At 40.5% G+C, this 26,389-nt stretch overlaps 1 protein-coding gene across 1 annotated transcript in view; it reads right to left on the reverse strand.

The window, feature by feature from the left end:
* Positions 1 to 26,389, reverse strand: part of LOC120805372 (GDNF family receptor alpha-2-like) — a 49,868-nt gene that overhangs the window by 10,277 nt on the left and 13,202 nt on the right. Inside the window, exons 4-5 of the mRNA XM_040155563.1 lie at positions 11,255 to 11,633; positions 297 to 409 (exon numbers count right to left, since the gene is read on the reverse strand). Coding sequence (XP_040011497.1) covers positions 297 to 409; positions 11,255 to 11,633 — 492 coding nt within the window. The remainder of the gene's footprint in view (positions 1 to 296; positions 410 to 11,254; positions 11,634 to 26,389) is intronic.

The raw sequence follows: 26,389 nt of genomic DNA on the forward strand, positions 1-26,389 counted from the left end.
ATCTGTGTGGGGAGATATCAGGCCAGGAGGGAAAAATCTGAGTCTCACTGTTCTGCCTGCGCGTCATGATAGAAATGAAGGCACAGCAGACTGCTGTCACACTGTCTCTTCTTCAAGCCCCCTATAACCATCACTCTTTATCTCATCATGCATTTGACATTTCAGAAAATTATTGTGAGATGTGGAGGTAAACGTGTATTTCTCTATCTCTCCTGCCATTTCACTCCCTCTTTTTCTCTCTCACAAACAAACTCTCACTCCATCACAGCGTCACCCACAGCCCTGGCTGTACTGACCGATGAGCCTTGCATAGGAGGCCAAGCAGGCTTGGTGATTGTCTTGGTTGGGACAGGTGCTTGCCGTGTGCGGAGTCATCCAGCAGTTTACCAGGTAATCGGCCAGCCTAGACCTGCACAGCAAACATGAAGCACAGCACAGACAGAAAGAAAGAGGCAGAGAGAGAGAAGCTGGGGCTCAGTCGTGAACACACATGACAGATGAACACACGCATACACAAATTCAAAGCACTGAGCCTAATTTTTTGGCACAATTTGCGCTCGAGAGCAGCTGCCAATTGTGACCAACATCAAACTGGGAAAGTATGTGCAACATCTGTTTCGGGGCCGCTACAACAGGTGTCCTGAATTGCAACCGGGTCTCACCCACGCCTCAGCACTAACAAGCTATCTACTATCTTCACAGCATGCAACATAAACCCAAAGGTCGAGCGTTTGTGTAAGGGTGAGAATGATATCATATGCCTCTTCTGGCCGTAGCTTTCATGTTTATCATGGACATCTTGACTGTCACCCAAACTTTCTTTCCCCACAAACCGAGGGAACTGATAAAAATAGTATGTTTTGTTTCGGTGTGTTTGTGATAAGAGCTTTAAGTCTGTGGAGGCCCCCAGGGTGGCATTGCTAATCCACTTAAGTAGGTTTATTGGGAGTAGCGTGCACAAAGTTGCTCTGTCTGTACTGTTTACATCACAGCTGCCCACTAAGTGAATCACAATCCATTGCACACCCCCCCCTGCCATGACTCAGTCATTCTGACCTGGTCTGACCACTATTTTGCAGCCTTAAATTCAAGGGTACTCTAACCTACCTCAGACTGTCTTGTCCTTTGCGTACACAAACAGGCATGCACACACACACACACACACACACACACACACACACACACACACACACACACAGTAAGTGCAGTTGACTGAATGTGTTTTCTAGCTGGTAGCCAGTTCCTAATTTTGGGGTAACTTATTACCTGACTAAACAGCAGTTGAGCTGACTCATTTATGATATCTGCTCTGATAGCCTTCTCCTCTTTTCTCAGTCTGTTATATAGTAATTGTTATGGTGTTTTTAAAAGGTGCTAAAAGGGTGACTTTTAATAGCAATACATCATTGTAAGATTAATGGTGACACATTTTAATTACCATAAAGAAATTGAATGAATTGCCAACCAGATGCCGGCCAGAGTGCCAGGCTTTATCTCATGCCAGTGATGCTGGTACTGCTTGTTTCTCGCAATTGAAGGAATAGTCTGACATTTTAATAAAATACCCTCATGTCTGTACAGTACATAGTTTATTTATCTTAGCATAAAGACTGGAAATATTGGGAAGCAGCTTGCCTGGCAGATTGCTTTTCAACTTTGGACAGAGTCAGACAAGTTGTTTACCCTTATTTTCAGTCTTCATGCTAAGCTAAGAAAACTATGGCTTGGCTTTAGCGTCATATGTAACAGACAGACATGACACTGGTATCAATCTTCTCACCTAACTTTCAGCAAGAAAGCGAATAAACATATTTTCCCAAATGTCCTTTAAGACAGCATTTATGATAGCCACTTCTTTCTGTTGGTGTTCAAGTCATCGTTTTCTCTTTCACTTTGCTGAAGAGGGTGAGTGGTTTTTCAAGAGTATTTTTCAATGTTATTCTAACAAAGTGTAAGACCATGTCTACAGTGGAGTGAAACATGTTTTACTGTACCAGGTTTTTCATACGTCTGATGGAACAGATTCACTTCCACACGCCTTTACACTTCTAACCAATCCAGCAGTCAACAATGTTACCGTGGCTACTTTTTTAACTTTTTTTTTTTTTTGCTGCTTCATTTGTGCTGCAGGAACAGTTTCCTCTTTGCTGATGTGTTCCATGAAGCAGTCTCACAAAATGCAATTCACACAAGGAAAACGTGTGAAGTCTTTACCTGGTGATGGTCTCCTTCAGAATGACCACCTCATCTTAAAAGGCTACAAATATAGCACCTTTAAATACCAACTTTTCACAGAATAACAACACTTGACACAATATGTAAATTAAGCTTCTGCATATATTTTTACATTCACATACATGTGAGTGAATAGCAAAACTGTAGGTGATCATTATGACCCACTGTCTGTTTATCTAGTCAATGAATTATGTGGCATTTATTGAGAAAGTTTCATATTAAAAAGACAACAAAGTGCTGATAGCTGCATTCCACAATAGCCTAAACAGGTGGAATGTTAATGTTACTGAAATTTACATACTGCCTTGTCTTTAAATATGCATTGCAGCTGTATCACTTATTATACGTTCTACAGTGGCGATACTTGATCACTTATTCATCATTTTTGCTTTTTCATAAGGCTCTAAAGTAATTGGATTAGATGAGATGCATTGTAATGATACCGATCCTCTAACTGCATGTATATCTGCAAAAACAGAATCTATTGCTTTCGACAGGACTGACATTGTCATTCAGGAAACTCAGCGAGAAGGGCACATGCGACCATAATACTGTCTATCAGAGAGAGCCTGTTGTTGTAATGAGTTAGAGACAAATGTGCTTACTGTTATGCTGCATCCCAACTTTGCGAATAAGAAGACAAGAAGATTTGGCTGTGGGGGAATATAGGGTGATGAAGTAACAATCTCCCTGTCTTTCTGCTTGTGTCTATCTCTCTCTGTCTTTCACTATAGCAGCCAGTGTGGTGTGATGAGCTTGGGCCTCCAGCAGAAAACCCCACTCAGACTCACTTCATTACTCCAACTCCATCTCCATCCGCTCTCCTATCGAATCATCCGGAGAGCCTTTCGACGTGACATGCTGCTAACACATCAAAAGCCTCGCTTTAGAAAACGGGACATATGCTTGCTCTACCATGGCTTCAACGACTGATACAGAAGTAAACACACGCCATCAAGCCTAATGTTAATTCACATTAAAAAAAAAAAGAACGCACACACACACACACACACACACACACACACACACACACACACACACACACACACACACACACACACACACACACACACACACACACACACACACACAAATACAAACCTACCCATTTCCACACCATTTCCACACCTGTCCTCCTCACTCAAAGACCTCTCTCATCCTCTCTCATCCTGTGAACAGGAACAGTGAAAAAAGGCACTTGTACCCACAATCATGCCATAGATGATAAAAAAGATACAACAGACAGGGGAGAGAGAAAGACTCTATTGTACCTATACAAAGCAACCTTTAGAACCACATTTTCCGTTTTTCTATTTCTTATGGGCAAAGGGTCTCTTACTTTCGTGATAACAAAAATGCGAATGTCAGATTTCTAGAGGAAAGGCAAAGACCACGGAAGATTAAAGAAACTGAACAAGCATTGTGTTTCTTTTTAGAAGTGGAGTGCTTTCACACAATGATGGCCTAAAAACAGTAATTTAAAGTTTAGAGAGGTGTCCTGAGTGTTCAGACAATGGTGTTCCAACACCGGGATGCAGCACATTTCATGGCTTCCAAGGGCTTTCCATTTTACCTCGGCGAAGCGCCACTCGCTGCTGAAATTACAGGCTGTCTAGCTCAACAGAGTTTTATGGTCATTTCAGCCACTCAGCCCCCAGGGAAGTGGCAGGGGAGCCCCCACAGAGGTAGACTTCTTTCAACCAACCTGACACTTTAAACACAGTGATTCGGCTGAGCGCTGAGTGCCTGTCCATCCAGCTTGGCAGTAATAGAAAACTAATGGCTTTTTATATGGATTCTTATTCCTATCACTTGATGCCCATGACAAACAATGTGACTCAAATCAGATGAGTGTCAGTCTTGGAAACCATTTCCTGTTGAAGGAGGAGAGGCAGGGGAAAAAACAGTTATTAGTCTCCAAAGTCCCCTAATAGCTTCCTCCCTACATTAAAACAACAGTCTACTGAGAGTAGTATCTGGTTTAGAAACTTCCCTCTGTGCTCTGTCCACAAATATGAGATATTTTACGGATGGTAATTTCCTTTAAATGTAAAATTACAGCTCTTTACTCTTATCATTTCCCCCAGTCTTCAGCCTAGAGAGGCTTTAGAAACCATATCGCTCACTCATCTACAGAAAGCATTACAATAAACATGACACAATAGCAGTTACATAATGGTAGTTACATGAAGAAAGTGAAAAAAAAAACAAAAGATGTTTGTCTCTGCTTTCACCACATTGCCTACCCCCCCTCGCCTTTCTTTTCCTGTTTGTTGTGTTCTTCTGACCTTATCTCTCTGCTCCTCTCTTCTCCTCTCTCATTAATGTCCTGTTGTCACTGTTGTACAAACTGATTGTCATTGCAGCTTCAAGTGCTCACGTGCAAAGTCACAGTGAGGGAATTTGACCCTGGTTCAATCTATAGGACTCAATAGCCTAAAGTGTCCTTTTGTCACTTGATGTTGAATAGCAAAGCAAATAACGGGGCTTGGCAAAGCTGATATTTTTAGTATTACTCTTTTTTTGACAATCGTAATTTTCTGCATTGTGCAGCACGGCTCATTACGTCATAACATTTTTCATGAAAAGCCCAACAATACAGCACTTAACTTGTAAGTGGAGTGCTATGAATATATTTTGATTTGATATATTTTGAAGTTTTTTTTTCTTTCCACCACAAGACACACTTCAGTATCTTATAATTTGGTAGGCTACAGCGGCATTCTGCTCTGCTTTCCCACCTAAATTTCTGCTGGTGACCCTGAGACAGACTCTGTGTTTCTCCTGAATGTGCCTGGACAGAGGCTTGCCTTTTTTGGCAGCACTATACTCGTTGGGATTCCTAGTCAATACTCTAAAAGGGCAATGTGGACCGATGGCATTCAGTCAAAACACAAGGCAGTTTAGCTTTGCTGTCACATGACCCAACCTTTCACCCCCTTTCTCGGCAGAGAATTGAAACCCACAAAAAGTGTGTGGTGACACAACCTCCCCTGCATTATTAAGAAGAAAATCCAAAGTAAAAAACAAGCAACAATCCGAACCTCCCGTTTCATTTAATCAAACAATTTTTGTTTTATCTTGAAAAAATAACTTATGCATAATTGCAATGTTCCTTGATGGGTGACCAGAAAATGCAATTGCAATTCATTGTTTCTTTTACTTTCTCACTTTTGTGTCCCTGCTTCTGTCTATGCCACCTGCTGCAGATGTCTTACAACCCCCTACTGAATATTATGTTACTGGGATGAATGCTAAATCAAGCGTGCCACACATATAACCCAGTACTGTTTGGTAAGGGGTGAGTAGATTATTCAAGGTTATCTGAACTCCCTAAATACTCTCTGAATAAGGCAAATAGCCATCCCCCAGACAAAGTGTACACATCAAACAAATGTATGAACTGTCCCTGCAAAAATGAAAGAGTTAGCAGTACGGCGCAAAACAGCTGTTACCAGTAATTATATAGCTATTAGTCACATTTCTATGGGAACAATTCTATGGGAAAAGTTTAAAGAAAGGTACATGCTGCAAGCTCTCAGTCAGACTCCTTAAGTACAAAGAGAAGTTCTGAGTAAGAATGATGACGAGTGAAAGAGCAGGCCCTAATTGACACATTCAAAACCACACATCAACCATGAAGATAAGTCTGAAGCCCTGTTGATAATGTGTGCATTAATAAATAGATACAGTACCACCGGACGAAAGGATGAGACCTAGTCGGTAATGACTGCAGTTTTCCGCCATACTATGTTCTCTTAGAGATTATGGTTAGGAAAGTAAATTGGCATATACTAATCCATGTATTGGAATTAAATGCACAACTCTTTATTTCCAGTTCCTGCCCCATCCCTCTCACAACTTCTCTTCCTCTCACTCTGTCTCGCTCTCCTCTCGCCCTGTTTGTCGCTCTCATGTGTAGCCAGCAAGCTGAGCACGTCTCCACCAAAGCTGAGGACTGATTAAAGCTGCACACTGCAGAAAACTGTACTATGCATGAGGAAAAGGTCACCATTTGATACATGCTTTGCTTGCAAAACCAGAGCTTTACACATCAGAAAAGACACTACACTGTGATACAGTTTGTACTGTAACCAGCGCGGTAGAAACAGTGCAGGTATTATGTTGAGCACAAACTTTTAAAGGTAATTTGTTATGTCTGTTGTATGCTTTTATACTTCTGTGATTGTGAGGACCATTTAGACTTTGAGACCACGAGAGGACATTTGTGGAAAGTGAGGACATTTTGATCAGTCATGCTTCTTTAACAGGCTGTTTGAGGGTTAAGACTTGGTTTTACATTTAAGAACAGAATTAGATTTAGGTTTAAAGCCAATGAGTAAATAATTTTATATTAACAAAGGATTAAATGACAATGGGTAAACGCATTTCTACATAGGAGGTGTTTCAGCTGCATTTTTCAGTCGTACATTTCACGCGTCTAAACAGATGCACTTCTACTTTAATCAATACAGTTGTCTACGCAGGCTGTGTAATGGCTTATGTTTCACTTGCACTATACACATGTAACAGTGACCTGCTGTAGTTTTTTTTCTCCGTTTAAAGTCTGTTTTCCTTGGTTTTAAGCATGTAATGACAGTAACTGCTCAGTTCTACCGAACGTTTTAGTGTTTCTCAGCTAATTGTTTTGGTTTTACAGCCGCAACTTTACTATGCTGGTTCACTCTCAACTCTCTCAACTGAGAGACAGCTAAAAATTTTTAGATTTTCTGCTGCAGCAAATAACAAAAAGGGAAAAAAAAGGAAGGAAAACATTTTACTCCATGTTAAAGTTAAGGGTTGACCATAGTATGAGGGTTGTAGTTGTGTAGTTGTGGTGATTAATGCCTTGTTCACACAAACAGATTTTAAATAGCAGGCTGCTTGTTGTCCCCCATGAGTATGTGGTTTTGTTTGTATTTGCATTTTTACATACACATTATGAACTTATTTTCTGACGTTCTGCTTTGCCCACACTCAACAAAGTAGTTAATTTCTTGAGGAATCTATTTGCAGAAACCTTTTTGTTATTTCTTATTTAAGTCCTGGTTTCTCATTAAAGTTACAGTATATCATCGAGAACTGGCATTATGTGTAAACAGGAGGTTAGGGAAGGGTTAGCGGCCAGGGAATACATTGGGGGTCTTCACCAGTACAAGAACACAAAAGTGCATGTGTGTGTGAGTAAAAATGAGAGAGAGAGAGAGAGAGAGAGAGAGAAAGTGAGAAAAACTGATGATAAAAGTGCAACAGCATCCTGATTTCTCTGAGCTTTTTCTCAGAAGCTACAGGGTAATAACCATCTGGGCCAGTCATTCTCCCTACAATGTTCCCTTTCAGTGGAGGCTTGAGTTGTCAGATACAACAGAGCCGACTGCTGATTTAGGGCAGTGTGTGTGCGCACGCGTCTGTCTGTTTTTTGAAGGAGAGATAGTGAAGTACCCTGCGAGTTTTCTGTAAGCAAAGGAAGCCTGGTACAGTACATCTCCTAAAGTGGGTCAGGTTACCTGTACAGTGATCGACTGTCTGTCAGCTCCACATTTTGAAAACCAGTGGCCAAAGAACTCAATCAAAGAGCACCCAGTGAGCATGGAGACCAAGGGATATAAATCAGAGATAGAAGTGTTGCATCGATCCTTGAGACAATCAATACTGTACACATATATAACTCAATGCTCTTTGGGTTAGGCTTCATTGGGCTCTGTTGTGTCTGACATGAATATGGATAGGGATTTTCTCTGCTTGCATACATACATGAAAACATAGACATGCTCACACTACACTACCCAAAACCGCACATCCAAATATAGCCTATTGTTACTCCGTGGACCCAGCAATCCCAAACGAACAAATGTTGGATCCATTGGAAGGATGCTGAGAACACAGGGTGGAGAAGCACAGAGGAGAAGATAGGAGAGGAGAGGAAGTGAGGAAAATAGTAATGTCAGTAACACAGGAATGTCTGTTTTTGTCCGTGCAGGATTATGGAAGGAAATAACACAATAACTGCAGCAGAAGTACAACTAGGTATAAGGAATAAAAGATGCTCCATTTAATGCTTGTTCTCTGTCCATCTATAGTCCCTAGATATCCAGAGTATGTCAACAATTGCCTCCACAGGGACCAGGAAGAGAATGAAATCTTCCAGTACAATATGCCATCTAAGCCCAAGCCAAAATTATATATTTGAAATCCGTACAAAAATTTATTTTGTGTTGGATTGAGCTCTGGGCTCCACCTGGAACAATCTGAACAGTCTCCAAAGGTGAAATCCCAGCCAATCTGGCATCCGATGTGCTCTCAAAGTAAAAAAAAACATATTGGAGGGCATTTTTAACAGTGCGAAAGCAAGGAACTGCTGGCCTTTTGAAGTCTAAAATAAATAATAAAATAGGTGAGTGTAAGTTTTTAAATTTTGACGTGTTTGGCGAGTTTTGAGCCGTTACCCTTTCTTTATCAGAATGTGTTGCAGGGAGCTAAGCTTGTCTTTGAGATTTTCAGCAGAGTTTGCTGCAGAGATCCATAGCTGTGACCAAACTACTGACCTCCAACCCACTGCAGTAGCTTTATGGCCCAGATCAATTCTGTGACCCTCCCTCCCTCTCCTCCCTCTCTCTCTGTCTCATTATCTCTCCCTCCTTCTCTTCCTCCTCCTATTTCCTCCTACTCTCTTGATCTGTCCCTTATGTTAAAATGAAACAGGCTTGTGCTAACTGTGTATCCCCTGTTTGGGGTCAAACAGGAATCCCCTGGGGAGACAGACCTGTCGTTGAATGTTCCCCCCTTGCTTTTATCAACATATCTTTGAGAGGGGAGAACAGAGCCAAGGAAAGTTTCCCCTCTTGTTGTACGTGAGTGTGCCGTGACTTCTGTGATTTAAAAGTTTAGGGAGGGCTCTTTCTAGAGTTATTCAATTCCGTTTATCATCAAGGTTGCCCAAAACATACCCTAATCTGTGGGCTGTGTCTCTATTAGCATGACAAATGAGTTCTCATTTAATTTGCCTGTACAACACACTGAAGGTACAAAGTAAATTAAAAAACTAACATGGTGGTAAACGGAATATCTCATAAATTATGATGCCTGACATCATGTAATAGAGAGAGGACATTGAGACAGATAGAGGACACATTAAGAATATCTCACCTGGTCTTGGTGATGTTGGTGATTGTACACTTCAGGGCAGGATAAAATCACCAATCAGAGAGCACTGTCAGTCCGGCACTGACCAGTGGCATCTCACTTTAATTGTGACATTCTCTTGCGTGGAGGCACTTATTCACTGCAGGAGAATGCAGCACTCAAACAGTGGATTATCATAGTCACATTCAAGCTCAAAGTGATTGTGTGTAAATGTGTGTGTTTGTGTGGCTGCTAAATGGTTTTTGGAGGCCAGCGTGTGTTCGTACTGTCGGAGTGTATACGCGCTCATCGACCTCAGTGGGGCATTACGCAGCCGCAGATAATGAGCTTTAACGTTCCATTTCATCTTTCTCAATAAGGAGGAGCACAGCAGACACCTGAGGGCCTAAGGGTCAATGAAAGCAACTCAGGCTGAAAACAGATTACACAATGCAGGCAAGCAGGTAATTATCAAGACAATCATAAATCGGAGAGGCAATAGAGTTTCCCCACTTTAGCAGCGTAGTGGTTGGATTTAGTGTTGGTGGAGAGGAATTGGGTTTTAACCATTAACGCTATGCCTCAAAGGCTGCTTACCTCCATGGAAACAGGATAAATGTGAAGTACCACAGAAATACTAGTCACAAGGAACTGTTGTGCATCGTTAGTCTAATTTGAAGTTCCGTGACTGTAAATCACTCTGAATTCTTACAAAAAACAAATGATATCGGCTAGTTATCAAAAGCACAACTAATCATTTTAGTGTACAGGATATGAGTTGATAAGTTGTTGCATTGGTTGTCGTGTCTGCTACAAAAAGCTAACCAAATGTATTCCAACCAAGTCACACTAAAGCAAACATTGACTATAACTCTCAGGCAGTTACCGCAAGTAACGAACCAGGGAAGGTGCTATCGTCTTCCATGGCAACTGAGGTTGGCCAGCTACTTGGTGTATTAAACCGACAAATTCTGTCAAGACACTGATTGTAACTGAGATGTATCAGCTGCCTAATCATCTGTCACACTGGGGAATGAAAAAGTAGCCAAAAATGTACCCTTCTGATAAGTCTCACATCATGAGTATTATTTTTAGCAGAGAGCTTTCAAGGGTCTAACACTTGGTCTTACACCATTAGGCTCATTAATGAGCTTTTAAATGCTTAGAATTACTCAAATTTCCCACATTTGTTTATGCTATGAGACTAACGAACGCAGAGCATACCTCTTTCAACTGGTTGGATGTTTACCTTACTGATTGCTAGACATAGCACATGGTGCTGGGGGATAAAAAGATCTTGACAGCTGATCAGGATGATAGTACTACTGGTGTGTTTCACCTGCTCTCAGTGACACTAACACAAGGAAACATGTCACGGCTGGGTAGGTGTGAATTGAATCTGGCCGCTTGAATCCAATAGAGGCCCCATGCAGCCAAAGTGATCGACTAATGTTTTGTTCAGCTTAATTGAGCGTTGTCCCTTCAACTTAGCCTCACATCTTTTTCCTGTGTCTAATAGCCAAGGCTTCGCTGAGAGTCTAATTACTTTGCTGGCAAAGTTACAGCAGAGAAATATAAAACTTTAGGATGTTGCAGGAGCAGGGAAATTGCCATCAAACCAGGACATATCTCTAATGCACAGATTCAATTTTCTTTTTTCTCATTTTCCATGAATATAAGAAGATGCTAATGAATCTTCAGATGTGTTTAGTGGTAGCTCGTCTTATACACACACAGAACAAAATCTGTTGATCAAGCCAACAAAACTGACATGCATACACATAAATGAATGTCTGTCCTTCCACCCCTCCAACTACACACATACAGTACAGGAAACTTTTCCTCTGCCCTTTACATCCCAAAACATCCCACCCTCCAAACTTTCCCCTTACTTTACCTGCAGAGAGAGTCCTGGCGGCAGACCCTCCGTAGCTCCAGACAGTTGGGTTTCTCCTTCTCTTTATAGGAGCAGTCGGGCACGATTGTCTGCCTGCGTCGTTCAGCGCAGCCCTCAGTCTGGCAGGGGCAGAAGAGCAGACGGTGGCTGTACTCAGTGGGCACACGGTCAAGGAACATCCTCAGCGCTTTGTGGCAGCGCTTCTTGCTACAGGTTTCACCCTTGTTGGGGTCCTCCTTGCTGCAGGTGGCGATGTAGGTGGAGCGTTGCTTCTTGCAGCTGTTGTTGAGGTTGCAGGCTTTGGCCGCATCAAGACAGGGGTTGCAGTTTCTCTCGGCGTCAGGACAGTGGAAACCTTTTGGTGCTACTGTGTGCATCCCTGACAGTGGATACAAAGAGGACAACTCAGTGACTTTAGTGCGCCTAAAGGGAAAGAGAGTTCATATTCCTATGGTTAAAACACTTTAGTCTCACAATCACTTGAAAACACGATGTTAGACATCACTGTCATAGCAGATACGTACACTTGAAATAGATAAATTTGAAATCATCCTGTGGATTTCAGTGTTATTTACACGTATTTCCAAGAAAGGACTGTTAGTATTTAAGCAAACACAACCTGGATCAAATACAATCACAACAGAAGGGTAAAAACTTGATACTCTGATTCAACATCACTAATCTTATATAGTTTAGAGTGGGCTCAGCTGCAGCATGATCAACAAATAAAACAACAATCGTCGCATCTCCACCCAGCTGGGAGTTCATTGCAAATGTTAGACTTGAACACTGAGGGAGAGTCTTTAGTATCATCTCTGCTTCTCTGTGTCTCTAACCAACATTAAGCCACTGGAGAGATGCCTGAAGCTAGCCCAAATCCACTGTGACTGAATTATTGATTCAGCCTTTTTCAGAACTTGAGTGAAATATGAATGAATTAAGCTATGATTGTAAATTGGATGTTAATAAATTATTCATTTTCAGGTATTATAATGATGTGACTACCATAATATTAGTACATTCTCAAGTTGTTATCTAATGTATTAAAATTTACATCGATTTAATAAAAAATTATATTTATTCTGATGTTTTTGTAATTTGATTTATAATGAAGAAAACGTTAAAAATGTTAATTAGTCTACTGGAAACAATGGAAAGCAAACAGGAGTCCTTAGGAAAATACTGTTTCGCCCTGCTACCTTTCCCAGTTTAAACTACATGGAGCAGTGTTAACCCACACCTCAACTGTGACACCCAAACTGAATCTTGGTTGATTCTACTAACAAAAGAACGGACAATATCATTGAAGAGGTCCAAGACCTAACTATCAGCTTGCAGTTCTCCCAAAAAGAAGTAGAAGACCTAAAAGTGACTTGTGAGGAGTTGACTGTAAAGTGCAAAGACGCACATACAGACATCAATACTGTGTGTGAATCCGGCTTATGAATAACAGGGAAAACAGATTACCTTGAGGGTCAATCAAGACGGAACAACAGAATTGTAGAAGGGATTCCTGAGTCCCCATGTGAGAGCTGGAAGGAATTCAAGGGCAGGGTCTGTGAAATGCTCTCTGTCAAGCTAAAGATGGATGAAAAGAGGATTGAGGTGGAGCGTCCCCCCAGGATGGGAACTAACCCAGGTGATAGACCCAGGCCAATTGTGGTGAAATTCCTACGATTTAAGGACAAGATGGCCGTTCTGGAAAGACGCCATAAACTGAAGGGAACTAACATCTTCCTCAACGACACCTATACTGAGGCCATACGCCAGAAGTGAAAAGAACTCATCCCGGCCATGAAAGCTCAAAGAGGTAAAGGGAACATTGGGTACACCTGCTACGACAGACTCAGTGTCCACCCTCCCTCCAAAAAGACTGAGAGAGTGGAAAGAGCCAAGTGTATGGGTTCGTAACTTGGCACACACACACACACACACACACACACACACACACACACACACACACACACACACACACACACACATGTACAACTGACTGAATGTTGAATAGTGTTGTGTTTTGCTTAATTTTTTCCTCTTTATATCATGTCTGCATCTGATAAGCTTCACAGGAAAGGGCTAAAAATATCCCATGTTAATATACTGTATGTAGCCTTAGTAATAAGGTGTAGGATATCAATAACTTGTTATCATCAAACAAGATTTATATTCTGGCCATCTCTGATGCCCACTTAGATGACTCATTTGATGATGCCACAGTGGCATTACAGGGATATAACATCCATAGAAGGGACAGGGATACTTATGGGGGAGGAGTTGCAATATACATACAGAGCCACATTCCTGTCAGGGTCAGAGAGGACTTAACGCCAAGTGCTCTTGAGGTGTTGTGGTTGCAGGTTCATCTTCCTCATATAAGGCCTCTGCTGTTGGGATGCTTTTAAAGGGCCACCAAGTTCTAAAAGTCAGTATCTAGATAATTTTTGTGAAAGGCTTAGAGTATATGATGTGAATAGAGAGATTTATTTCCTGGGGGACCTGAACATTAATTTTCTTTCATCAAGCTGTCCGCTGAAAAAGAAACCTCTCGCTGTAACCAGTGCTTGTAATCTGATTCAGGTCATTAATCAACCTACCAGGGTGTTTACAAACTGTAAAGGAATCATTGTGCATTGATCACATTTACACTTATGTTGTAAAACTTTGTTTCAAAGCTGTATCTGCTCCCACTGGATTTAGCAAACATAATCTAGTAGCTATATCCAGGAAAGCCAAAATTCCAAAGCATTGGCTAAAAATAGTGTTGCTGAGACTCGTATGATGTTAAAATATTGTTGGTCTGATATGAGTAAAGAGAGGAACTCAGATACTGCAATTGATATATTTATGAAATTGTTGCTTTCAGTTATTGATAATCATGTACCGATCACGAAACTAAAAAAAATGTATGCTTAAAAGGGATAAAGCAAAAAGAGTGGCAAAAAAATCCACCTGCACATCTGAATGGCAGACATACTGTAAAATAAGGAGTTATGTGACTAAACTGAATAAAAAGAAGAAGAATTTGTATTAACAAACTAAGATAAATAATATAAAGCACGATAGAAAAAAGCTCTGGAGTACTTAAATGATATAATGTGCAGAAAGAGTAACTCAACTCCATCTTTCATTGAATCAGATGGTTCTTTCATTACTAAACCTTTAGACATTGCCAATTATTTTAATTATCATTTTATCGGCAAAGTGTGTAAACTAAGGCAGAAAATGCCAAAAAGTTGTGAGCCATCACATTTATGTATAAAAGACAGAATAATGAAAGACAAGAATTGTAGTTTTGAACTGTGTAAAGTGAGTAAAGAGGTGAAAAAAAGAGGTGAAAAAAATTATTGCTATCTACCAATAATGAGAAACTACCTGGTATTGACAACTTTGATGGAAAGCCATTGAGGATGGTGGCAGACCTTTTTGCCACATCTTCATGTTGCCATATCTTCAATCTGAGCCTTGTCTGTAATGTTTGTCCCCAAACCTGGAGAGAAGCTTGAGCCATTCCACTACCCACGAATGCTAGGATTGCCTTTACGGGCTCTAACAGCCAACTAATCGGTTTGTTACCTGTGCTTAGCCAACTCTTGGAAAAAATTGTGTTTGACCAAACAGAATGCTATTTCTCCGTTAACAATTTGACAAGTGAATACGAGCACGAGGGAAGGTCACTCAACATACACAGCGCTTACAGAAATGACAGATGATTGGCTGAAAGAAATTGTTCAAAAGAATCGACTGCAGGCAGTACTAGAATGGGTTGATACTACCCCCCCATGGCGCTCTAGACCTCAGCTGAATCTGGTGTTGAACAATGTAGCTGTTGAGCAAATAGGGGAAACGAAGCTTCTTGGTGTTATTCTAGATTGTAAACTGTCGTGGACAAGGCATATAGATTATCTTGCTGTAAAGATGGGGAGCAATATGTCTGTGGTGAGATGCTTTGATTTTCTAACACCAAACTTGTCCAAACAAGTCCTGCAGACTCTAGCCCTTTCAAGTATAGTGGTCACTATATTGGACAGCCATTCAAAAACCAATTGCTTGTTTATGTCTGGGGTTTGGACGGTGTAGCTGCATATCAGTCTACCTACAGTGGACAGTCCTTGAAAAGACCACAGGCAGCCACCTAGTTGCAAACAAATGGAAGTGCAGCTAAAAACCCCAACACGCAAGATGGTATGCAAAATGTCAGGTATGCCAAGTACCTCGGGAATATCTGTCTAGTCCTTCTATTAAAGAAGACTGTTAAAGGTAAAAAATGTAATGTTCACAAAACATTACCAAAGTAACCTACAAAATCTACAAAGTAAGAGTATCCTCACAATTCGAAACATTGTAGTTTGGACTGTTTTTCCATAGCCAAGAGTAGTACACGGTATGTTAAAATACGGTACAAATATTTGTTTTACAGAAATAAAGTTACTATTACTACTACTAACTAAAGTTATTACATATTACTTTACATTGAATAGTTAAACGCATGCTGTCTAAGAGAGCGGACATGTTAAAAACCTTATGAAAAATACATATAAACTAAAAATAAAATTCACAATATTTTTTCATGTCTAATGAAAAAAAAAAAAAACTCTTGAAAGGGCTAGTTTTTATCACATCTAGACTATTGCCCAATGATATGGTCAAGTGCTGCAAAAATGGATCTAGGGAAAACTGCAGCTGGCTCAGAACAGAGCAGCTTCTCTTGCTCTTCTATGCCCACTAAGGTGGAAAGTTAAACAACATGCATGTTAAACTCTCCTGGCTGAAAGTTGAGGAGAGACTGATCCTTACTACTCCTTGTTTTTGTCAGAAACGTTAATATCATTAAAATTCCTAATTGTTTGTTTAGTCAACTCACATCCAGCTCTAAAAAACATAACTACCCCACCAGACATGCCAACAGAAGTCTCTACAAAGTTCTTACATCTAGAACACAAAGCAACGCACAGTGTTGTATCGAGCCATGGTTGCATTGAACTCAGTTCCGGCTCAGATTGCTGAAGCACACAATAAAGGAAGCTTTAAAAAACAAGTGAAGAAAACCTAATGGCCCTATGCCTGTAACCATGATTTGTACATTTTAAATAGAGTATCAATATGTATGTGAAAGCTGTATTTTGCAAGATTTCACTTTTTATGTATATTTAGTGCTTATGAATTTATATATTACTAGATAAATAAATGTATATGAATAGGAATATGTATAGTAATATGTTTGGGAGAAAGAATATTGTTAGTTATACCTTTCCTATTTTTATTCCATGTGGTTGTTTTGTCATTAAGTGTCTTATCCGTTGTCATGTTTTTATGTTTTATGTGAATCTGAGGAAGAGTAGCTGATGCAGGGCATCAGCTAATGGGAATCCGAATAAAATCATAAATTATAAATGTAAATACTGGTCAGTGGGAAACACTGAATACTGTATCCACAGCCCAAAACTTGGTAAAGACTTGGCAAGGACTCCACGCTGTGCTGTATGATCCACTTATTGGACAGTTCTGTCAGTGTAATCACAAACTGAAATATTGCAATTACACCTCAGGCTCCATATATTTGTGGGAAGATTATGTCATTAGGTGTGTGGGGTGGGGGGTCTGAGATACTGCATTTACCACAGTGGCAGTAAAAAGACACACCTTTTCCTGAGATATAATGAAGCAGGATCATGTTCACTTGCGGCACCCCTCTCTTGTATTCAGGCTATATTAGAGAAGTTAACCTCCCTCCCCTGTAGATAATGATATTTCAGAGTTCGTGGTGGCACGGTGACAACCAGAAAGATTCATCGCTTATTCAACAGAACCAATCTCACTCTGTGTCTATCAGACAGCCTGGAGCAAGAAGAACACCATTTATTTTAGAAGGAGAGGATCTGCTAGAGATGCAATACTGTTTCCAAGTGGTGCATCGCATGTTATCAATCCTAGCAATGGGGATACATAGAACGCATCACATTGCAACAGGGTGGAAAAAAAAAAAGCAAACCCCCAAAATTTATGATTTTGTGGTTTCAGATCACGTCAGATAAAACAAAACTCACTGCCATTGAAGGATAGGAGAAGTAGAATATCAGGAGCTAATCACAGAAGGAAGGAAGCACACTTAATCTAGCTTTCCATTAACCAGGGCTTTCATTTAGATGTATCAAGGTTAAATGTAGCAGGCGCTCTGATAAACAGGCAGGGTGTTAAGAGAGATGTCCTGAGTTCAACAGATGTAGGTGCGCAGGCCACTAGGGAGAACCTTTCCATCTTTTTCATTCAAATGATAAGAGCATTAACTTTTATGACTCTTATTGGAATAAGACATCATTGTGTCATCAAATGAAAACTTGTTTATCCTTGTGCTCTCTGAGAGGACAGTATAAATACTCCACAACAGATGTCTGGTAGCATAGCATACTCAGTCTTGGTAGTGTAAGTGACTGAAAAGGCAGACAGAATTGTGCTCACATCATGCACTTATGCAACATCAACAAACATCAAACCTTCCAGGCGGGACGTGAGACAATTAGTCAGCAACCTTGTCAAGGAGGCATTACTTGGTTGATCTGTAATTACAATGAGAATCGGAAAGAGAGCTGACTTTGGCACTGGGCATGAAGAGGCTGAAGCAGAGCCAAAGTTTTACCAAAGTGGGCCAAGCTTGGCCGAAGCGGGCCTGAAGCGGAGCGGTCCAGTTCAGCTGGAGGAGAGGTTTGCAGGCTGGTTGTCCAGTGGTTCAGGCTACATTACAATGATGGATTGCAGCTCCTAAATCTCCCCTGGCCATCTGCAGGCTCTAATGTGGGCCACTGGGGGGGACCCAGGATGAAAAGAAAATAGGAGAAGGATGAACTACTAAGATTTATCTGAACAAGCAGGACTGAAGCTGTTTTTGAGGCCGCAGCAATGGACAGGTTTTTACTGCCTCTGATTGGGGAGCTGAGATTGAATTTGGTGCTCAACCCAAAAAGATGTCCTGGGGCAAACATAAGACACAAAGCCCACTTGATGGCTCCGACGTGCTTACACACAAACAGGATACTAGCAAGAGCAGGAGGAGAAGAGGAAGAAGGCAAAGTGGAGATGGAAGGGGAAATGTGCTGTATTGTGTTACAGCGTTATAATTGATTTTCCAAGTGCATTACAATGAAGGTTTTTAGTAAACATATTCTCCTATAATGTGAAGAGAAAGGGGTTGATGAGCTAATGATACGAGACGTATAAAAATGGAAAAAGTTTTAAGACCGGAGAGGAGACTTGAGCAGTTGATTGCAGCAGCTGATCATGACAGATAGAGAGATGAAATGAGCGGACAGAGACTAAAAGATTGGACAGATGCTTATGGAGACATGCTGGAGAGCTTTCAGTTAATCCAGACAAATTCAGGAAAGATGTACGACTCAGAATAATTAACCCAGCCCATCAGCAGTGCAATCAACAGCTCTCAGCATCACAATAGGCTACACACATCTATTAACTTACCTTGCTGGCTGTTGTACTATACATTAATGAGCAAGCGCGGAATTGACTGAATGAATGAACAGATAGATGGGTGAGTCGGTGCACTGATTGATTAATGGATGCTATAAACACAGAACAATCAGAGTCACTGAATGCAGGAAAGGTCATAAATAATGTTTTTTCCCATTGTATCTCGGTACCTGTTGGCGGCAGCATAAACTAATTTTTGAATGCATGCAGTGATGTTTTACGAGTACATGTCACGCAATGTGACATTAAATTAATTTGTGGAATACAAGACGTGAATTCACAATAAGAGTATCAAATTGTCTCATGTTGCTTATTCACAATTGCTTCATGTTTACAGAGAATGTAGTCTCATAACACTTAGTTGATGTCAACAACAGTTAAAGCACTGTCATTGCTTTCAGTGATCCTGCCATTTGACTGTAAATAGGCTTTTAATATGGCTCTCTACTCGATGGGAATCATAAATTAGACCCCGCTGATGGCAATGAAGTGGAAATAACCATCTATTTTTTCCGCGCATATAGCACACACAGGGACAGAAAGAAAGAGAGGGAAAGGAATAAAGAGAAAGAAATGAGAAAGAAGCAGAGGGGTAAAATGTGAGATAAGAGACACCCATAGTGAGACAGATGGAGAGAAAATGAAAATTAACTAAGACCTGTGTTCCAGTGAGAAAAACGAGGAATAATAGAATGGAATAACAGAGACAGAAAGAGAGAGGTGAGGGAGACAGCAGCACGTATGGAGACAGGAAGTGGGTAAAACATTCACATACACTGTATCTGGATTTTGATGCTTTTTTTCCCAGAGAGTAAGGGATCTTCCTTCTCCAGTAATTGCCCTCCGTCGGCCTAATTTGAATTCTGCATTTCATATGTCATCCCATACTCAAGGGACACTGCGCTGTAGAGAGCAGTTCAGCCCAGGTTAGGAAGAGGTTCTTGGCTACTGGTATGTTCTCGGTAATTAGGAAAGGTGCCAAAGTTTGGATTTAATATGGCCCTGGGTGAGCGTGCGAGAGCTTGTTAGGGAAGTCTTTAGTCTGGACCTCGAGGAGCATGTCAAGCATTTCCGTGTGAAAGGGCTCATCAGTCATTAGCTCTGTACTCTGCGTCACAGCAGGTTTCCACAGGGGAAGAAGAGGGTTCAGGGGATCTACAACATCATCTCCCTAAGCCTTGCTGAGAAAAAGTTAGACGTGTACACGTCATCAGAGGAAGACCAGTGGAGTTCATGGAATCCTCTGTTCTCAGGGATCAACTGAATTTTACCTCTGAGCATGAAATTATCGCTGCAAAATGAACCAGCATGCAGATGAGAGAGAGTGAGGGGAGATGGAAATGATGAAAGGAGACCAAATATTTGTATGTGAGAAGGAAGGTGGGTAAGAAGTGTCCAAAGGAATTGGAAATCATTGTAAACAAGCTTCTAAATACTTGAGCTGTTTATGAGCATCTGCCTTCAAGTTGAGCTTCCTCTAGTGAATTTCAAAGCTTGAGCGTCCTCAGCGGCTCCCTCAGTCTTAATATGCATGCTGTTAAGCTCTTTCAGCCGTCACTGGCAATAATGCTTAACATACGGAAATAATCTAACAAGATGTGTGTATCAGGTGAACCTACACAATGTTGCATCAGTAATCTGCTGCCTCGTTCATTACCAGCATGCAAGTAGGGAATGACTAAAAGTACTGACAAACTTAAACAAGAAAATCTTCTGTGGATTATTCACTGTTGTTTAATCCAAACTTGTTGATAAGACCGTCTGATAAGTGAGCTGCAAACAACAACTCTCATTACTGACCCACAGAGTGACAAACTATGGCTGGACTACAGGTAAACTGATTAGAAAATTCACACGGAATAATGAAGCATACAAACAAAGTAATATAAATACACGCAGGTACAATCACAGGCATAAACAAAACCAACAAACGCACGGATACAGTCAGACCCCTAATAAGCAAAAAAACCCCACTGTACACATGCAAAAATCTTAGTGTTTGCCTAAGTAATAGTCATTATTATGAGAACAATGTGAAAGTGTCAAACATTTCAACAGCATGCTGAGCACGGCTGTTGCACTAGTCCTTTTTCCCAGCTGTGGAAACAGCTTTCTGGATTTAATTGGATGGTGGGCACACTGAGCTGAGAGGTGAGAGGCTTAGTACGTAGAGTTAGAAGGTCTAACTAAGGGATGTTAAACTTTATTCCTGGAGGGACCCCTGAATGCAGGATTCTATGCTGCCCTCTGCTCCTAATAGGTTAATTAGCTCAGCGCTGGGTCAAGAGAACAGAATACATTTCACGTGGAGCATATTAACAATTACAGTCAATGATATCTTTGCATGCTGTACGTAATATGGTGGTCATTTGGGCTTTGATAAGGGTTCTGATGCATTGTGGAGGAAAGATTCTCTCCCAGATCCTTCATACATGATGTCTTATTGATTTGAGTAGAATGCTATTGACTTGTACAGCATCTCTGTCTTGAAACTGAGAAAATAATGGTAAACTCTAGTTCCACGAACTATAGCGTTACAAAGCATGTAAGGAAAAATGCAAAACATTTTCTTTTCCAGCTTCTCAAATGTAAAGTTTTTCTGCTTTCTCATTTTCAATAGTAGTAAACTAAATATCTTTTATAATTAGAGTGTTGGTCATGCAAAACAAGCAATTTGAAGGTGTCAACGTGCTCTCGGGTAAATAGTAATGGACATTTTATACTATTATCAGATATCTTATGTACCATGATTAATCGATTAAGTGAGAAAATAATAGTCAGGTTAATACGTGATTAAAATAATTTTTAGTTGCAGCCCTACTCTGCATCAACAAAAAGTTTCTGCATGCGTCAAACGAACTAGTAGGACCACATCGAGCACCAAAGGTGATTAATGTTCTGAGCCAACCAAACTCAGTAGGGCGCGGAGACGTCTGCCACTGGCAGGTGTGGGAATGTAGCCAGAGACAATTGTGCCTTCCTATAGCACGTCCATGCTTCATCTTTTTGTTTCACTTTGTTAGATTCCCACCGGTGTTCAGTCCAATTTGATTAGAACAGGGAAACTATGGATTCATATTGCTTATTGTGCGCAGTTTTTACAGCAACTAAAGGGGTCTTAGGTAGAGAACTTATTTGATTATCAACAGATTTCCCCTGGGAAAGATTCACTCAGGACTTCAGCATCACTTGATGATTAAGATTTTTCCAGTGACAAAACGTTACATGCAGGTTTCTTTTCACAAGCCCAAATATACCCCTTGTACCTGAGCTTTCCACTAAAGACAACGCACTTTATGTACATGTCCCACAATGACAAGTGAGGCGCTATTAGCGGTGCAAGACAAGTTTTAGGCTGGACAGTCAACTTAAGGGAGCTCCTAGTAAATTTTTTTATAAAGATGTGGGAGCAGGCAAAAATATATTTTTGTATCCTTCCTTTGACCAAATTACTGCTGTAAATGAAAAAGAAATACATAATATATATCAACTGGGGCCTGGGACTGCCAGGGGCCATAAATAATTATTAGAACATTAGTTAATTTTTTTTCAATATTAAATTATTAACCTATCATCATTAAATAATATTTTATTCACAATACACTAATAAAACTAACAGTTTCTTTTTCTATTCTTGTTTTTGGCATAAGAAAACATCCAGAGAGCCTCTGTATTGCCCAAGAGACTCACCACCGCTGCTACAGCTGCGATGAGAGAAAAAGCCTCACTGAGTGAGTGATTCAACAGTGCATATTCAGTGATTCGTTCACTGAACATACTACACAGTGTACGTAAGCCCTGAGTGATAGTCAGTGACTCCCGAGACTGTCTCAGATCCTTTCATCGTGAGGGAATGGTGCATGTTCAGTGATTCGTTCCAAGAACATACTACACAGCGAACACGAGCCCTGAGTGATAGTCAGCGGCTCAAACTGCCGGGATGAGGCCCAGCAAGTTCTAGAGTAATGCCGAACTGTAGATCAGTTAAAAAGAATTAAAAGTCATTAAAAACCAGCGTTCTTCTCTGATATTCAGTTTGAAAACTTTTAAAATATCAAGAACCATAAACAGAGTTTGGCGTGTTTGTCAAAGCAATAGCAAATCCAGTTCCGGATACCGGGAATCATCATCACGAGGAATATACACCGTTTGGCCATGTTTCAATTCAGCGAGTGGGACTATGCAGTCGAAGCTCCGGTCAAGCACTGAACAAATCTTCTAAATGAATCTTTTTAATGAAATGATTCTAGTGAGTCAGGACACAGAAAAGAACTGCTTTTAACATCAATATCAGCCGCCCTGTCTCCCCATTCTCCTAACAATGAACCAGCCCTAGGCCCACTGAAAAAGGAGGTGAGCAGCATTGTGTTGCATGACGTCAATTGGCATAATTGCAGGGGGAAAAGAAAAAGGATTAAGTCCTTTTCCTGTTTCATAAGAATTCAAACACTGTAATTATTTTTCCACATAACGATCATTATATGAAACAAAAAATTCCTATAGTCTGTACTGGATGCTGGATAGTTTGAAGCACTGAGTGACTCAATCTGTATCAAAGTGACGGCCAATGTTAAAATAATACCTTCAAGTAACATGGCCGTCAGACTGAGAACAAGATATATCTTAAAGTAACGGCTAGATCACATAAAACATCTTGTGCATGATGCAGATCCCAAATGGAAGCGCTTTTGGTGACCTTTTGACCTTTCCTCTAGCACCACCATCAGGCGCTTTTCATTTCCATTTCCATTGTTTTTTCCATTTTCCATTTCCACTCTTACAGCTGCTTATTTTCTAGTTGGTATGTATACTCAGTTCAGATATCTGCTGATATTATTTGTTTGTTATATCATTCTATAGATGATAATGTACATTTATTTTAATTGAAGATGTTAATTTATATTTAAATTCTGAATGAATTTTAAGTTATTCATTAATGTTAAGAGAGTTTTCCATTCAAAAATGTTACCATTAAAATTACATTTAAACTGTAAACGATGGCCTTAGCACAAAGATAGCACATTTCTCATAGAGTCTTGGATCAAATAGTGAATTCCACTGTATGCAGATTGTTGCATGCATGTCTGCACAGTGCTATATTTTCAGGGTTGGCAGGGCCTGTGGTGGTGGGGCCCAATGTAATATCTTCTCATGGGGCCCAAATTCCCGGCACCGCCCCAGTTTATGACAGTAGGCTACTACTAGAGCTCAGATATTGATAATAACGGCCAAAGTTTCAAATCTCTTTCTATTACACTGAGCCACTGGCTAACTCGGTCTCTATGGTGGCTGAAAGGCATATTTTGCGGTATTATTGTATCTTTTAATTTCTGTACTTAAGATTCCATTCAGTGCTGTCTGTGTTTTTGTGGGGCATAGATGGCACTTAGTTGTTTTCATAATCATAGTAAGATATCTCTCGCTAAAATGTTTATTATAAAGTCACTCGATTTATCTCTTTCTTTTCTCTGTGTTTCTCTATGTCTGTGTCTCACTTTGTGTCTGATGTATGTTACATGTGTGTTTGTAGTGACAATAAATCTTGAGACAGCACATTGTGTTTTCAGGATATTGCTGGGCACAATATTTGATTATTGCAGCTTGTTTTTGTTGCAGTTTTTATAAGGATGACTTCCTACAAACTGGGCACCTATGTTAAGAAAACTAGGTCTAAGACATATAACCATCATAATATTTCAGATACAGATTTAGTGTCACCCGTCTTGGGTGCTGAACAGACTGCATTCACTAGAGCTGTCACGAGCACAAGAGAACGCAAGTGCTCACAGCATTTACACAGCATTTTTGCTGAAAACCCGGCGTCACTTCCACTTTCAGTCAGCTGTCAGTATTGTCCTATTCATAAGTTTGCTACCCTAAAAAACCTCTACTCTCTTTCCATCTATCATGTCAATTATCTATCACATAACTATACCCTCTGCCCTGATACTGACAGCGTAACATGGCAATAAAGTGTCACAGCTTACAGGAGTGAACAATACCCAACAACAATCTGACTGCTTGAGCAGAAGACAGGAAGTTGGGCAGGAGTTTAGCATCACACCTCATGACAGAAACCAGATTGTGGCAAACTGGACAGATCCTGCCTGTGGGACAAAATGTGGCTGACTCTGACACAGAACTTTTTGGATGGGATGGGGAACAAAATAATTACAGCTGACAGAGGACCTTAACAATGTCAAATGCCTGGTGCTGTGTCAACTGGACTGGTTGTCCATTTAAAGCAATAACATGACATGGTCCGGGGAGAAACTAAAGGCTAACCTGCAGTCCTCATAGGGCCACTCACTGGAAAAGAACCAGAGAGACACGAAAGTAACCTTTTTTTAATGTAAGCTGGTCATCTTGCTACTTCCAATAGCTTCTCAAAGTAAGAAAATGACAGTAAGAATATGCTGCTTTTGTGACTGTCCACCCTGTCACAATACAAACTAACCTACTATCACCCTCACTCTTTAATGGTAAGAGGCGTGGCACACAGAAGAGGAGGAACAGGGCTCAAGAGAGTGCCACCCTGCTGCCATCACAGCAAAGAAATTGCTGGAAAAAGGGTCCCCTGCTGTCATCCAGGACACTCTAGTAAGCCCTAGATGCAACTCTGCTGAGCACTGAGGTGATGAAACACTGCTGTTGCAGGTGCTGGTGCAGAGGATTTAATCTGCTTTTTGTCTGTGTTTGGACAATGTACAATAGCTGTATAAATACATGCAAGTATTCAGTTTGAAGGTATCCAACACTGAGCGGCTAACACTACTCAGCAGCCATTAGGAGAAGCCTGTGTGAAATAGTTTAGCAGGTATCAGCTGGGGCAATGCAGAAGCATTCTCCATATGTTCTGTTTCATTGTAACTTTAGATTGAGTGCATATAGTAATATAGAATTCTTTTTCATTTGTATCTCAACTTCTGTCCCTTATCTTCCGCCCAGACAAAAACTTTTAAATTGCAAGAGATTATTTTTCAATTTCCTACCTTTCCTCTTGGAGAGTGCACATTCCCCTGTCCTCATCAACCAACCAGATATCCTATATTCCCGGGGTCTCTATACAGTGTAAAATTTATAGACATTATTGAGAATACTTCTGTGTGGTTTAGTAATTGAAGTGAAAAGTATTTCCACAAAACAAGTGTGTAATTACTTATCTGTTTGCCAATGGTTTCCTCTCAGCACTAAAATCAATTACTCTCTCCTCAGAAATGATAAATAATGAGGAAAGCTTGTGGCTAAACAGATTCTGAGAGCAAATCCAATATTTCACCTTGGAGAGAATGAAGGAAACAGCTGAAGCAAAATGGATATAGTAATGAGTCCCCTGTGGTATATTAATATGTCTGGGTTCACTGTCCTGCACTCCTGCACTCTTTTATCTGGGCACTTGTACTCATACACTGACAGGCAGCTGTAGCTGTACTTTTTGACTATCTCGTTAGTTTGCATTACATCTCAAAACTACCAAACATATATCAATACATTTTTGTAAATTTTGCCCATGTGCCATGGAAGAGCTGTCTCTAGTGCAGGTATTGCCAACATGTGCCTCATTTATAAAAATGTTTACATTTTTGCTCATAACTTTTGAAGTTGATTTTATAGCACACAAATTTTTGCCTTCACAGATTTTCCAACATTTTAAAA

Source organism: Xiphias gladius, chromosome 19, assembly GCF_016859285.1.
Source record: "Xiphias gladius isolate SHS-SW01 ecotype Sanya breed wild chromosome 19, ASM1685928v1, whole genome shotgun sequence".
NCBI classification, from domain to species: domain Eukaryota; kingdom Metazoa; phylum Chordata; class Actinopteri; order Istiophoriformes; family Xiphiidae; genus Xiphias; species Xiphias gladius.